The sequence below is a fragment of the Ptychodera flava genome, chromosome 17 (genome assembly GCF_041260155.1).
Source record: "Ptychodera flava strain L36383 chromosome 17, AS_Pfla_20210202, whole genome shotgun sequence".
Taxonomy (NCBI): Eukaryota; Metazoa; Hemichordata; class Enteropneusta; family Ptychoderidae; genus Ptychodera; species Ptychodera flava.
In genome coordinates, this window is record NC_091944.1 from 9,534,312 (window position 1) to 9,549,022 (window position 14,711).

The 14,711-nt window shown below is 36.2% G+C and overlaps 1 protein-coding gene across 22 annotated transcripts in view; it reads right to left on the reverse strand.

Annotated features, from left to right (window-relative positions):
• The window catches only part of LOC139115358 (regulating synaptic membrane exocytosis protein 2-like), a 164,254-nt gene that overhangs the window by 63,156 nt on the left and 86,387 nt on the right, over window positions 1-14,711 (reverse strand). For all 22 annotated transcript variants that reach the window (XR_011548107.1, XR_011548108.1, XR_011548109.1 and 19 more), the window contains one exon: window positions 2,614-2,854. Coding sequence is in view for 19 of the 22 variants with exons in the window: in XM_070677420.1 (XP_070533521.1) it covers window positions 2,614-2,854 (241 nt within the window). In the remaining 3 variants the exon portion in view is untranslated. The remainder of the gene's footprint in view (window positions 1-2,613; window positions 2,855-14,711) is intronic.

A 14,711-nucleotide genomic window follows, 5' to 3' on the forward strand; every position in this document is an offset into this window, starting at 1 on the left:
AATACAAAATTGCAGATTTCATCATAATTTCAATAAATATCATTTAGTTCATCTGTAGGAACCTGTATACCAAGTTTCAAAGCTATCAGATGAGTACTTTGGAAATACACATTTTTTGACCAAAAATGGCAAAAATTGCCCCAAAAATACAAAATTACAGATTTCATCAGAAATTTAATATATATTACTTAGTTCATCTATAGAAACCTGTATGCCAAATTTCAAAACTATCAGACCAGTACTTTTTGAGAAATACATTTTTTGACCAAAATCACAAAAATTGCCTTAAAAATGCAAATTTGCATATTTCTGCACAATTTGAACAAATCTGAATTAGATCATCCCTAGGGACATATGTACCAAATATCAAAGCTATCTGACTGGTAGTTTTGAAGGAGAAGATTTTTAAAGGTTTTTTTACCAAAAATGAAAAAAATTGCCTTAAAAATACAAATATGCAAATTTCACCACAATTTAAACAAATCTGTCTGAAGTCACCCTAAGTAAACTGCATATCAAATTTCAAAGCAATCAGACAAGCAGTTTCAGAGAAGAAGATTTTTTTACCAAAAACACCAAAAAATGCCCCAAAAATACAAATATGCAAATTTCACTACGATTTGAACAAACTTAAGTGAGGTCACTCCAAGTGAGCTGAATATAAAATTTCAAAGCATTTGGACTTGCGGTTTCAGAGGAGAAGGCAATTGTTGACGGACGACGACGGACGACGACGACGACGACGACGGACGACGACGACGGAAAATCAACCTATTTGATAAGCTCCGCGTCGCTGACAGCAGAGCTAAAAAGTAACACGCAGAGTACATGTTGTCTTCCCAAGGAAGACTTAAGTGACTAGAATCTCACTTTTTTAATTGGAGGGGGATGCTTTCCAGTCTCCTACTTGTGCCAGAAACAAGAAGACAAAATAAAATGTACCCTGCTGGGCTAGGCTTAGTATGGCAATTACGATGATTATCATCTGATTACAGAATTTACAAGGTTACGTTGCAAAGGAAAGTAAAATGTAATTATTTCTTGCAAATTTGAGTTCATGACGTTCTTGAATTATCCATCAGAAACTGCACTGAAAATGCAACATCCCTTGTACGGTGTACATACATAAAGTTATGTATACCTAACAACTAGCAGGCACTTGCTAATTGTTAACTATTATTTTAAAAAGAAAAAGACTTCACCCAACAAATGATAATGATCTTTTGTTCGCACCTAAAACTTTCAACCCTCTACCAAAATTCCTGCATATAGTAACTACTTTGAAAGCAAAATTTACACAATGAATATAAACAGAAACATGAGGCCAATTTTTGTCAAAATGATGAAGTGACAGCTGAGAAAAAACATTCAAAAACATTGGATTTTACAAGGTTTGAGGTTATCAAGTTTATCTCAGGTCTGCCAACAGAGGGCACTATTTCATCAAGTTATATCATGGGCGTATCATTTATGGATATGTCACAAGTTCACTCAACCATGGAAACAATATCACAGGGAGCCTGTAATATATTGATACATTAATGATGACATTCAGAGTCCAGGGTATTTTTTGTCCCAGAGGATGAACGGAAAATTCATTTTCCTTACAGGACGTTCCGTCTGTTCCTCATGTTTTGCTCTTCATTCATCTGGAAGTTATCGTTCCCCTTTGGGAAAAAATAATTTAAACAGCAAGGATGAAAAAACTTCAACTTTACACTTGCTTGACTTCATGCATTTAATATTTTACAAGGCTGTAAGTCAACCATAAGTACAGGGAAGTTGATAAATTTTTCATAGAAAACAGCGCCAGATATGACTTGAAAGCATGGGGGAACACTTTCTCCTACCGGGTATGTTGAAAGAAAGCAGAAATGTTCAGTATACTACAAAAAAGCCCCTTTTCCATAATTCTAAAATCCTGCTGTCCTACACTGTTTCCGAATTATTTTAATTGTTATAAAAAAGTTAATCCCATTCATTTGCAACAAAAATAAAAATAAAAGGTCCTGTACAGTAAAACGCAGAATAGAAATACGGAACACTGATAACTTTCTGTGTGGTTCAACTGCAATATGCAGGGAAACAGCTTCTGCTTGTGACAAAGCATCATCTCATACACAACACGACAAGTCATATCTTCTCTTCTTGTAGTCTTCTTCAGGTTTGAACATCCACGTATATCATGAATCAAGAGAAACTAATCAGCTTTGAATAGGCAGCATGCGACACTTTTTCCACTGCTATCATTCAAATACATTTTGTTTCATCAACCATTAAACTTTCCCACATTACAACATCACCACATTATCTTCAATACATGAAGTACACGCATGTGTACATACAACTTGTAACAAAACAACATGATATACACTCAAACTCCTCTTCACACTCAGAGCACAAGAGCACAGAACAATATTCAATATTTTTCATACTAGGTACAACTGATACAAGAAGTGCAGTCCTGCCCAGAAGTTGCATGGAATCCTGGCCAGAGAATAGATGGAATCCTGGCGAGAGAGTAGATGGAATCCTAGCCAGAAAGTAGATGGAATCCTGGCCAGAGAGTAGATGGAGTCCTGCCCAGAGCGTAGATGGGACATAGTGTCTTACCTGTAACAACTCCAATACCATCATCATAATCCAGGTCAGACTGTTCACTGTCGCTAATATGGTTCCCTGATATCTGCCCTCTAGGTGTGTTCTTCATTTCCCCATCGCGGTGGGATTTCTTTGAGCGTCTTGATACTTTTGGAGAGCCACCTGGTATTGGCATGTTCTTGTCATGGTTGTTGCTAAGGATGTACCAGTGAGGTTCATCATCGAGTGGAGCCCGATCTAAATCAACCAAAACCTGAAGGATAATGAACAGTACTTCAAAAGTTATTTCTATACGTTTTGTGATCTCTTGAAATGTTTTATGAACAAATGCTGGACTACTAGAAGTAGTATAAAATCAATTAAATCAATCATACAGTATATCAAATGCTCATCACCTAGGTTGCTTATGTGCAGATAACCCATGCCAGATTCAAATTGGGGAAACATTGTGGTGAACAGACATGACTATTAAACTTTCTGATGACACTAAAATATATATGATACTTTTATACTGAACAACACATATATATTCATCAATAGTTTAAAAGTTTCCTAAAAACAAATGATTACTGTTCTAGAAATAGAAATGTAACTTATGTCTCATAGACTTCATTTGTATTTTGTCGCCAGTTATCGGGAGGGGGGACAACTTTAATGAGAAAGTCCCTTTGACATTTCATGGGACAATTTCAGACATTGTCATAAAAAAGTGCAAGAAGCTTACACATCCCACTCACGTTGATGTCGTGAGATTTTGTAACCAAACAGATAACTATCAGGTTTCACCCAGACACAATGAAATCATGACTTTTTAGTTTTTGGTCCACAATCTCCCTCGAAAAGGAAATACATGGTAATCAATAAGGATTGTAAAGTATGTAAAATTGCTCAAAATATTATTAATAATAATGAGCTTAATTTTACTTTTTTATTGGATGGGGAAAGGAATTTGAGGAAAAAATACCTCTTTGTTGTCATACACAATAGCACACGATGAATAGCCTGCTAGAATATAAACTTCTATAGCTTTTCAACACTGGTGATTGCTCAGCTAAGATAACCAAGAATTCAAATTTAACTGCACTGCAGACAACTAACCATGCAATAAAGGAATCAATGGATAGAGTGTTTTGAAAACATTGTATTCTATAGCATTTTGAAGAACACAATATGAATGGACCCTTGGCTGAAATGTTTGCATGTTTGGACTCAAAATACTTCCCAGGCATTTGTGTGTTTGGCGTCAAAGTCCTTCACAGGCATTGTTCGATTGAATGGTGGTGATCACAAAAACTGATGAGTCATCACTTTTGATGTGCTTTACCTAACCACACCTGAGGTGACATGAATTGTTAAAAACCATAAATACAAAGCCTCTGTACTTTTAATACTCGTTATTTAAAGCATGATTATTTACTGCTCTGCCATCAGAACATTCTCTGTTTGGATTAATTCTGCGTGTTTTATAGATTTTTATTGTGTTACATTGTTCTCACCGCAGAATGTACTCTGTCATTTGCTTACATCCAATCTGACAGCAATCTGACCATCTGTGCCATTTGCATAGACAGATAACACATGTTCGCATATCCTACATCAGTCAAATATAACAATGCACAGTTTCAGAGAAAATGAATCGGTAAGAATTTTCTATTATGTAAAGCAATGACTCATCAGAATTCAGTGCCATGATCAATGTACTAAGTTTGATCACCTGACATGTAAGGCCAACTTATCATTGTGGCAGAAAGCTGTTTATCTTAGGGGTCCTTCATAGAGGTAACATACCCCCTAGCATTATGATAAATTGTGAGCCAATGCAAGAGCCCGTCCACCACCAAGTTTTGGTCTAAACGCAATGTTATCAATCGGGTTGTGGACCTGTGTACAGGATTTCAGGGATGAACAGGCCAATGCGTTTTTTTCAGAAAGTGAAGGCCATGGTTCTCTGTCAAATTCAACACTTGATCATGAGCTAAAACACTTGAAGACAAAAGTGTGATTTAGTTTTCCCAAGCCATAAATCTGCAAAGATGGATAAATCAGATGCTACAAGAAATAATGCAACTCATGGAATGAACTTCCATTTAAGCTTGAAGATGATTATAAAGATGGCAAGTTTAATTATACCACATTTAAAATTCTCAACCAAAGTTACGATATACTTACAAAACTTGAAGTTCTTCTGTTTGTAACTTTACTTTCTTTATTTTAAAAATGTGAACAGACAAGGCTTTATAGGTTTTTGATATTTTGTTCTTGGGTACTACGACTTTAAAAACAATTTCTATCAAAACATTCATTTTACTGGGAAGGAACAAAACCAAAAGAATGCAACAACCAAAGCACTGCATCATTGCATGTTCAAAACATCAGCCAAATGTGAAAAGTTAAAAATATTACAAGACACACCTTTGTTTTTGGCAAAACTTTAGCAAATGGGCACAACAGCTGCCAAAACAAGGTTGATGATTGCATTTGTTCTTATCCGACCTTTTGACTGGCCGATAGTATGGGTTAAATACAATGTTACATTATCAATATTGATGCACAAGGACATCAATGGAAAATAGGTACCCTGGTTTTTATTGAATATCGACTCGGAATGCTCTGTATTTAGATACTACAGCAACACTTTTATCCAAAACATCCACAGCTGTAATTGATTTTTTTACCTTTTCCGTCAATTTGTAAACATTGACATTATCTTCGGTGTATTGAGAAAGCATGTTTAAAGATGTCGAACTAAACTACACTGAAATCAATTCTCTCTGAAGGTCAACCAACAATTACTGTCAGCATGTTCAAGTTGTTTGAAAGGAGATTGATTCCAGTCCAGTTCCTCCTGCTCCAATATTTTCTGAGTAGCTCATCTCTTTACCCTCACCATACGTGGACTAAATACATCCTTTGAATTCACAATTTTAATCTATTTTGAAGCAAAATATTTCATGTCCAACGCAGCTATAAACACAGAAGTACAAAATGTCAATAAACACCCAGCCATCACACGTGCCATATGTTTTCACCATCTTTTGTCATTAATGGCCTTCCACTTTCACAAATTACTGTGAAATGTCCTGATTTGTCCAATCTCAGGAACTGTGCGCTTATCAACAAATGAAGATGGCCTAGCATTTTATAATTCACTTTGAGGAATCATAGTCTCAACAAATTACAGAGGATCATGAGCACTTTTATCACAGTAGCAGAGTGCATTGACTGGTTCCACGTACCAGCTAGGTCCACATTGACTACTGGCAAATTATTTTGAAATATCAAAGGGAAAACAGGACAACTTCACCTTGTTGTATTTACCAAAACTCTCTGCTCTGATTTTTCTCAGATTTTTAAAGACATTAGATTTTTAAAGACAAATTAGTACTTCCAGACAAATAATTCCATTTGCCAGATGAACTTGGCAAAATAGAAAATTTGTAAATGTTGATAAAACACATATATGCTAAAACTGTCGTCTTATATTATAATTCATATACTTATGTATTGCCTATTTTATTTAACTACGATTCTTTGAAAAATCATCTTTAAAGGGCCTAGCAGTAACTTTTGACACTTTTTTACCATTTTTGTTTATAATGTCAATCAAAGTTTCCTGCTCCACTCTGCAAAACACGTTGAGATACACAGTATTCAGCTTGTCAACTCAGCCTGTACATGTGTAGACTGCATAGTTATTGTTGACGAGTGAATTCTTGTCTGGACTAGATTTCCGATGTAAACAATAACAGTGCATTCTGCTCGCATTGACACTGTGTTGATAGAAGGTATTTCAATATGCTTTGGGGAGTAGAACCAGAACTTGCCATTGACATGCAAAACCAAAATAGTGAAACTAGTATGGGTACCAGAGATCAACTATTACAATGAATGTTGTTTCTATCTGTTCAGTACAGCAAAATTCTACGTTGATGTTATGACAATGATTTCTGTGCAGTACAACCGGAAAAATTTAAAGCAGTAAAACAAGAATGACAAAAGTAAATATGGTCTGAAACTTTAGGTACTGGAGGTCAACTTTAGGAACAGGCTTAGCAGAGGAATGTTTCAACACAGTCCTTCATGGTTTCAGCAGGTCTGCAAATATGTATCAGTTCATGAACAATGACAGGAAATGACTCAAGGTCAGTGAAGTAGCTTGTTCCAGTCACTGCCACCACTCCTGCATATAATAGGTACACTGCATACACATAGGTTAGAGATTACAGAATCTCTAACTGAGATGTGTGGGCTGTTTCAGTTAATGACACCACTTCCGCACATTTGCAGGATTTCCCCTTTTTCTAACTTCATTTGCATATTTTTGACACTGACATATTCATTTGAACAACGTCACATCTCAACCCCTGGGTCTACCTGTACACCAACACTGTGATGGTAGGTGCGGCGGTTTGGGAGCTTTTGCGTGTGACGGACATACATCTGCACAAATATACATACATACACACATACATACAGACGCCACCAACTCACCATATAAGCTCTTTTTGGTATTTATATACGTACCAAATATGAGTTAAAAACAATCAGAAGTTACAGATCTTGTCCCTTTCATAAACACCTAGTCATACACATTATCTATTCCTATTTCCATAGTAACAGATTCATTCAAGTCTCTAATAAATAGGCAGATACATGTATGACATGATTTGAAGAAAAATATAAGAACATTCAACAATTACCGTAATAATGAATAAACTTATATGATGCACTGTGTGGTACATTCACTTGAATCAGATGTATGCAAATGGTGGCAGTATCATGTCTGGTGAAATGGTTGCTCTGGCAACAACATCTTATAAAAATATATTGATGTTTTACCAAAGTGATGGATAGCAATTAATATGGGCATTCTGCTGAAGACACAATTTAATTTTTTGCATTGACTTGTAAACAGAGCTGTTAATTTTGATGTAAGCATACCAAAATATGACAAAAATAAATGTTTGTTAAATCTTACAATTGTATTGTATGAAGCAACGAAGCAAACATATCACAGCAAAAAAGACAAACACAAAATTATTTTGTATTGATGCTTAACTGAGAATGTCATGACCCCTCGCCCTTTAGGATGGGATGGCAATGCACAACAGATCAAAAAGGTAGTTACTAAGTTTAGATATCCAGGCCATTGAGCTTGTGAGACAAGATATTGAACAATCAATGACTAAAGATTTCTTGAGATGCCTTTCTCAGAATAATCGATCAAGACCAATAGCAGAATCAACGGATATGCCAGTATCATGTTAATAGCAACAATGTATTATGTGGTACGGGCAGTGCGGGGGCAAAGTAAATTTTGAAATAATGCAGACACCTACATGTATATACCAGTGATATATGTCCTTCAAATTGCCTACTCTATATCAGATCTACAAAACCAGACAGTCTTAAAAGAAAAACGTGGTATGGTATCTTCAAGGAAAAGCTACACATGTGAGACCATACATTTCATAAACATGGATTATATGTATCGACTATATTTTCTTGGTGTGCTCTCCATAAGATGTTGAAATAAATAGGACTTGCCTTTTTGAACAAAACTTATGTGTATACAGATATGTTTTTAAAAATTGAATGTACAGCTGGACAGAAATTCAATGGACAGGTGAGGAATAATGAAATTATATCCAGATGGTATTGTTGTATAGCAGAGTCAAGTGTTTGGTATTTCCATACAATGCAGATTAGCTCAGAAACTGTAATTGATTCATGGACTATAAAAAGTATTGCAAACACTTGTGTAAAGTTAATACCTCAATACAGTTACTGGGATCTATTACAATGACTAATATTGGACGGTCAGCACGATTGAAAAGCACTGAACTTTTCTACTTTGTATGATACAAGTACTATTTGTCGATCAGACATGGCACACTTTGTCAAGGTTTTGGAAAATGTGAATTATAAATGATAATGCTGTAATAAATGCCAACAAAACCTTTTCATCCACCATGAATGGCACTGCAGACTTTAACATCCATTTTCTGCAAGCACCACCACCCCAATACTGCTATTAAAATTTTCTTTGAGGTAAGTACACCTTTCACTTTTATTGAAAACACTGATATGGCTTTAACATGTTGAGATAAACAAGTCTGCCCATCACAGCCACATTGTTGGATTTAATTTGGCTGAGTGAGACATTCAGGATATGACTCCCATAGTGCCTTGAGCAAATGATTAATAACTTTGCCAGGCTTCAATCGCGAACAGCTCGCACCCAATTATCAGCGTTCATTCGTACACTAATATTTATGTTTGCACAGGGCAAATTGAACGGACATCTGTTCACCGTAGCACCATATTCATACAAACAACTTACTTGTTGTTGTGATCAGTGAAGTTGCCTTGTCAACTTACACTCACGGTACACTCCTAAAGAGAACTCACATGCTAAACCAAATTTTTGTGATTGTAAGATTTCAAAAATACTATATCAAGGTCAGAAAGTGAACAGTTAGGAACATTAACCCTGTTACCCTAGTTCAACACAAATACATCAACTTGGTATACTGTCACCTGTTCCAATTTTGCCACAGTTACCATGGAAAGAGAAAATCTAACCAATCACAGATTGTAAGCGGGTGGCCGCTTTTTAAAAACAGCGCCCTCACATGGGCATTTTGAATACCAAGGAACCATAAATGGGCATATTTAGATTACAGGTGACTGTATAACTTTAAGGAGACCAAGGAACCAGTAAATAATTAACTTTTTTCAAGGCGTGCCTGAAGGAAAATTGGTCAAATCTTCTCCACGAAAACAATCATGTGTTCTCTAGGGACTCTTATTGAGAGTAGACCCCCTAGGATTGTGTTCAGTGTGGGGCAAGCATTCTTCAGTTTTGCCCTCTTTTGCCGTCAAATTTTGACGCCACTGAATTGTTTTCTATGGCTAAAGTTTGGCCTCTGAAGAAGGAAACGGGCGATTGATTCAGATACTGTGGATATACTGGTACATAGAAAGTTACATATATCTTGAAGGTTTTAGTATATGACGTCCTTCCAAAGAATTTCACCTCCAGGCTAACATAACCAAGGGCTTTTGAACAACAAATACCGGTACATCTTCTAGAAAAACATACCGCGTCACCAGTCAGTGTCCATATACTCAAAATCACTTAAAATTCAAGGACTTTCAGCAATTTTGAAGAACTTTTTAAGGTCTAAGATATCATTTTCTGGATATCATTTTTACAATACATCATTTGTAAATAATAAAATTTTACATATCATTTTATGAGGTCATGACTGATCATCTTATCATTTTTGAAAACTGTCCGTATCAGTATAGATTATCTATTTTCCAGGAATTTCCAGGACACAATTTCAGTTTTGAGGACTTTTCCAGGACTTTCCAGGAGGCTATAAAATTCAAGGACTTTCAAGAAGTGTGCAGAAAGCCAACTCTTTTTGACTTCGCCAAAGATCTTTTTTTTTGCGCTTTGAATGTAACCATAATTTGTTCTCACTTTCATTCCTTCACGGTTCACCCAAATTTGCATTTAAGTCAAATTTATATTATTCTACATTACAGAAAGTCCTCTGGTAGATCAGAGTATATCAGAAACGTTTATCTCTGACAACTTCTGTTGAATCTTATGATGATTGAGGTAGTTTGAAGTATTCCTTAGATCTTAATAGGCACCTTAAAACAAAGCTTTTTAAATTTTGCTCCAACTTCATTCACAGAAACTTGAAAGCAATCTCATTGATAACCAGAAATCTACAGCCCCGGGGAGGGTGAAATCTTTGTCAAAGAAACATATTACATCAAATTTGCAGAGACTAGAAATTCAAAATAGCATCAGCTTCTATTCTCTGTGCAAATTCTTGATGCTTCTATTCTCTGTGCAAATTCTATCAGAAAAAAAATGGAACACACACACACACACACACACACACACACACATGACTGAATACTAATATTCTATTAAGGGTTTAAAAAGAATCTGCATGAGCTACACACATAGAAGGATTTGTACGATTATATATCCATAAAATTTGTCTCTGATATGCATTCTGCCTTTACCCTTTCACCACCATGGTTCGACCCAAACCCATTGTTATCAATGGTGAATGTGGACCTGTTTACAAGGAATGGGGATGAACAGGTTAAAATGATCACTGTCTGTGATAAAGATTTTTACAGCATTTTGCATAAGATACATGTGTGCATTTGCTTTTCAAATGTATTTGATAGGTAAAGCAATGCGCATGTACACACGGATATTGTTGGCCTGGGATAAAATCTCTGATTGTCCAACTGATGCGCTGTAGTAAAAGATAAAAGATGTACGATTTCACGTTTGAAAGGGCGTTTATCTTTTTTGTGAAAAACGGGAGGAAAATGCTGCAAATGAAAAACAAGAAGCAAATGGTTGATTGGATAAGTTCACAAAAACAATGCAGCATGTATATCATCAAAGCAAAATTTCTAAAATGCAGAGAATGAGGTAAAGGACTTTGTTGATAGATGTTTAGTAGGTGATTATTTTGGCTGAAAATGACATTGGTGCTTTCCTTATGCCACCATTGGCTTTTCTATCAACGTAAGCTGACATACACTGATCTATTCTTTTTTATCATAAAAATAAAATCCTATTTTAGACCGCGATGCAAACAACACAGGAAACATTGCAACAAAACAAAAACAAAACACTGAGCAAGGACAAAAAACAAATCTAAACATGGCGAGTAACACCATTGTGTGATTTTGTGACAGGAAGAAATTATGAATTCAAAATCACATCAGACTATGTAATGAGATTGATGTTATACAAAGTGACTTTTTATAAATAATGTCTATACAGCTGTCCGTTGAATCTTCAAAGTAGATAAGATCTGAATCTTAACAAAGGCCCATGATGATTATCTCTTTAAAATACATCAACAATAGTGTTTAGCTTTAGGTAACATTCAAAATTACGTGGAGCCAAGATCCCAGATTTAATGAGTTTGATCAACGCTGTAATTTTTTTACACTCATGATCGAAAGAATAGAATCTGGAATGTTTTGAAATTTGAAAATGGAGAAAAATAAACCCAGAGATGAGAGTGATGTAGTATTACCTACCAGCTTGGGAATGACGAAGATCTGTTTGACAATTGTCACGGCCATCTTTGTTTACGGGGAATAAAATACGCAGAATTTACCGCTCAACCGTACCGAGCACAGGATGAAGAGAAACTACAACCTTCTTTACTACAAAGGAATGACTTAAACAGGTATTCCCAATGTCCAATCACTTCACCACGAAAATCTCGGCACGACTGCGACAGGAACACACGCAGGACGGATATTGAATCACTCGAAGACTTTGAAGTGATTTTTTTTTCCCCTTTTTCAGTAATTACAGCGACACCAAATAAGCTGCCCACTCCCAGGTTTCCAGGTGCTTAAAAAGCGAAGCCTGGCTTCTCTCAGGCGATCTTTATCTCTCTCTCTCTCTCCCACTGTCTCCTGCTGAAATCAATCGAAAACTTATCCGCCCTTTCTCCAAGACCCGCTGACTACAATGATCATATGGAGTAACCAATGAGATTGAAGGACCTATCCTCAGATTGCTTGCTCAGAAACACGGGACATGAAATTTTTCGCTATTGGAAAATTGATTTCCGAACAATAAAATGTCGATATCCAGATAAAATGGATGTTTATAATAAACCTGAATCATTTTGTCATGCATGAAATGTTGTAATTCTGACATTAAACAGAATTTAAACAGATGCCTGATCAATAAGATTGATGAGTTCACTCTGAGACAAAGTATTCTGCCCTGGCATAAAATCAGGTCTCTCGATCATCATAAACAACAAAATCAATCATTTTTCGAAATTTGGAAAGGCCACCGTATTGTTGTATTCTGTGAGAATTTGTATGGGTGAGTTGATTCTTCTGCTCAAGGTATGAATTCACAGTACCTGTGATGTGAATTTGAATATTTTGATACTAAATTCTGCAATTAATATGATAGGTTCCGAAACTGCTGCATTGATACAACTGTAACATAAACAATATTGATTACACTGCCTCTACTTTGAACCGGCAGGGATATGTTCATCCATTATTTATATCTGGAACAAGGCTCTGTGGATTCAGCACCCTCAATAAAATACGATCATAATTGCCTACACATATCCTTGCCCACACTACTACGTGTAGCTGCCCCATTATTTTGTACAAAGCAATCTCAAATCTCCCGACTTGCAGCGGCAGGATCGTCATGAACGGCAGAGAATGTCATTTTGTAGGGATTGAAAGACACGCGTTTGAAGATCAGTTGCCAGGCGACAGTGAGTGCGGAATGAGCCCCTGCTAAAGACAGTACAAATGAATTTTTCTTCACAGTTAGAAACATTTCGGAAAAAACCCCCAAAACAACGCCTTTTGAATACTGATCAAGATATAAAGATCAAGATTTCTTGCTTTCAAATAAAACAATTAGTGCTGGTATTTGGCGACCAAGGAAAACACCAAATCAAGTTGTTTTTATACAGATAGATATGCCCCTTTAATTATATGATTTCAAAACAGAAATGTGACATGTCATACAGATGTAAATTTCACCATTTCAAAATGCAAGTATGAACTTGAAATAAACACACATTTTACACCAATGTGAATTTTGACAGAAAAAAGATTCTACTTAAATATGTATCTTTGTGATCACCAACAAGGCAAAACATTTATCATCTTCAAACAAGACATTTTGTTTAGATTGTTTGTTGATTCTGTCATGTGCATGCTCCAATTCAAGCCTATACGCCCTGGTTTAGAAACTGAACCAATATGAAATTCTGATCATTAAAATGCATTGACAAACTATCAGAGTTTAAAGGCAGCAGATACGGCCCAGCTGCGATAATATTTCCCTGTAAATTTAAAGGTGACTTTAACAATATGACAAAATAAAAAATTGGGATTGATGTAAAGCTAGCTAGAGAAAGTCAAATTCTTTTTACTCAAAATCTACAGTTGTGGATGCTACCCCGCGGCTACAAAAATGAGACATCTTTTGGATTCATCTTACACAAAACGCTTTTCACATATATGTTATGATCCACAAACACCCACGATGATCAGGGGCATTTTGGTAAATGAACAAGGTTACAAAAGGAGAATCTCCAGGGTCCACGATAAATCATTTTTTAGCTGCAAAGTGGAAAGTGGAAAACTGAATTGTCCCTGACACCACCCGACTCGCTAATTTTGATCAAACTATCACAGTTTGAAGACAAATCCTCAATAAAATCCACCTTTTTTAACTATGACTTCACCACTTCATCTGAAGATGGTGATAAAATCCAATGAAGTAGCACGTTGTCATGGCAACAGCCTGATGGCTACCTCTTGCCCTATGAAGGGTTCTCAAGCTATCCTAGTGGCTCTGAGAAAATTCACGTTGCATCGATTTTCAGGCCAGACTTTTTCTTAGAACAAGGCCGATCGATAGCGATGCCGTAAATAGTAACAGTTTCATCTAATTTTAGTGACTGTATAATGATCAATATGATTTCTCTGTCTCAAAAACAAAGTGGTACATCGAGAATTGCTGAGCTTCGGGGCATGATGAGTTAGATTTGCCCTCATTAACACAGCTGGTGTTGTCACAGCAAAGCAGAGAATGGAAAGCATAACACCCGTACAGATGCAAAAACCTGCAGCTCTGCCAAATATCTTATTCAACTTTTGTCTTGGTCACATTTCTAGGATCTTGAGATGATCACAATCACTGGTCTGTATCGATTCATCGATTCCAAAAACACATGCAGCCATGATCCCTCACACATGTGAATTAAGTGAATCATAAATACATGGCTATTGAAAATATACACGACACACACGATGGAAGGTTCCCTGCTGAGATCCCGATCCTTGAAAAGAGAAGGTCCATGGACCTTATTATAAATGGATGTGTGAATATGAAGACGAGACGTGAGGGTGTTTCAGAAGGTCATAGAAGTGTGATGCATCTAGCCTTGTTACATATATCACAGAGTTGAACTCTGAGGGTTAAATATATAAGACATGTATTCTGAAGGCAGAATTTGTGAAGTCTAGTTTGCGTTGCTTGCATATCAAGTGAG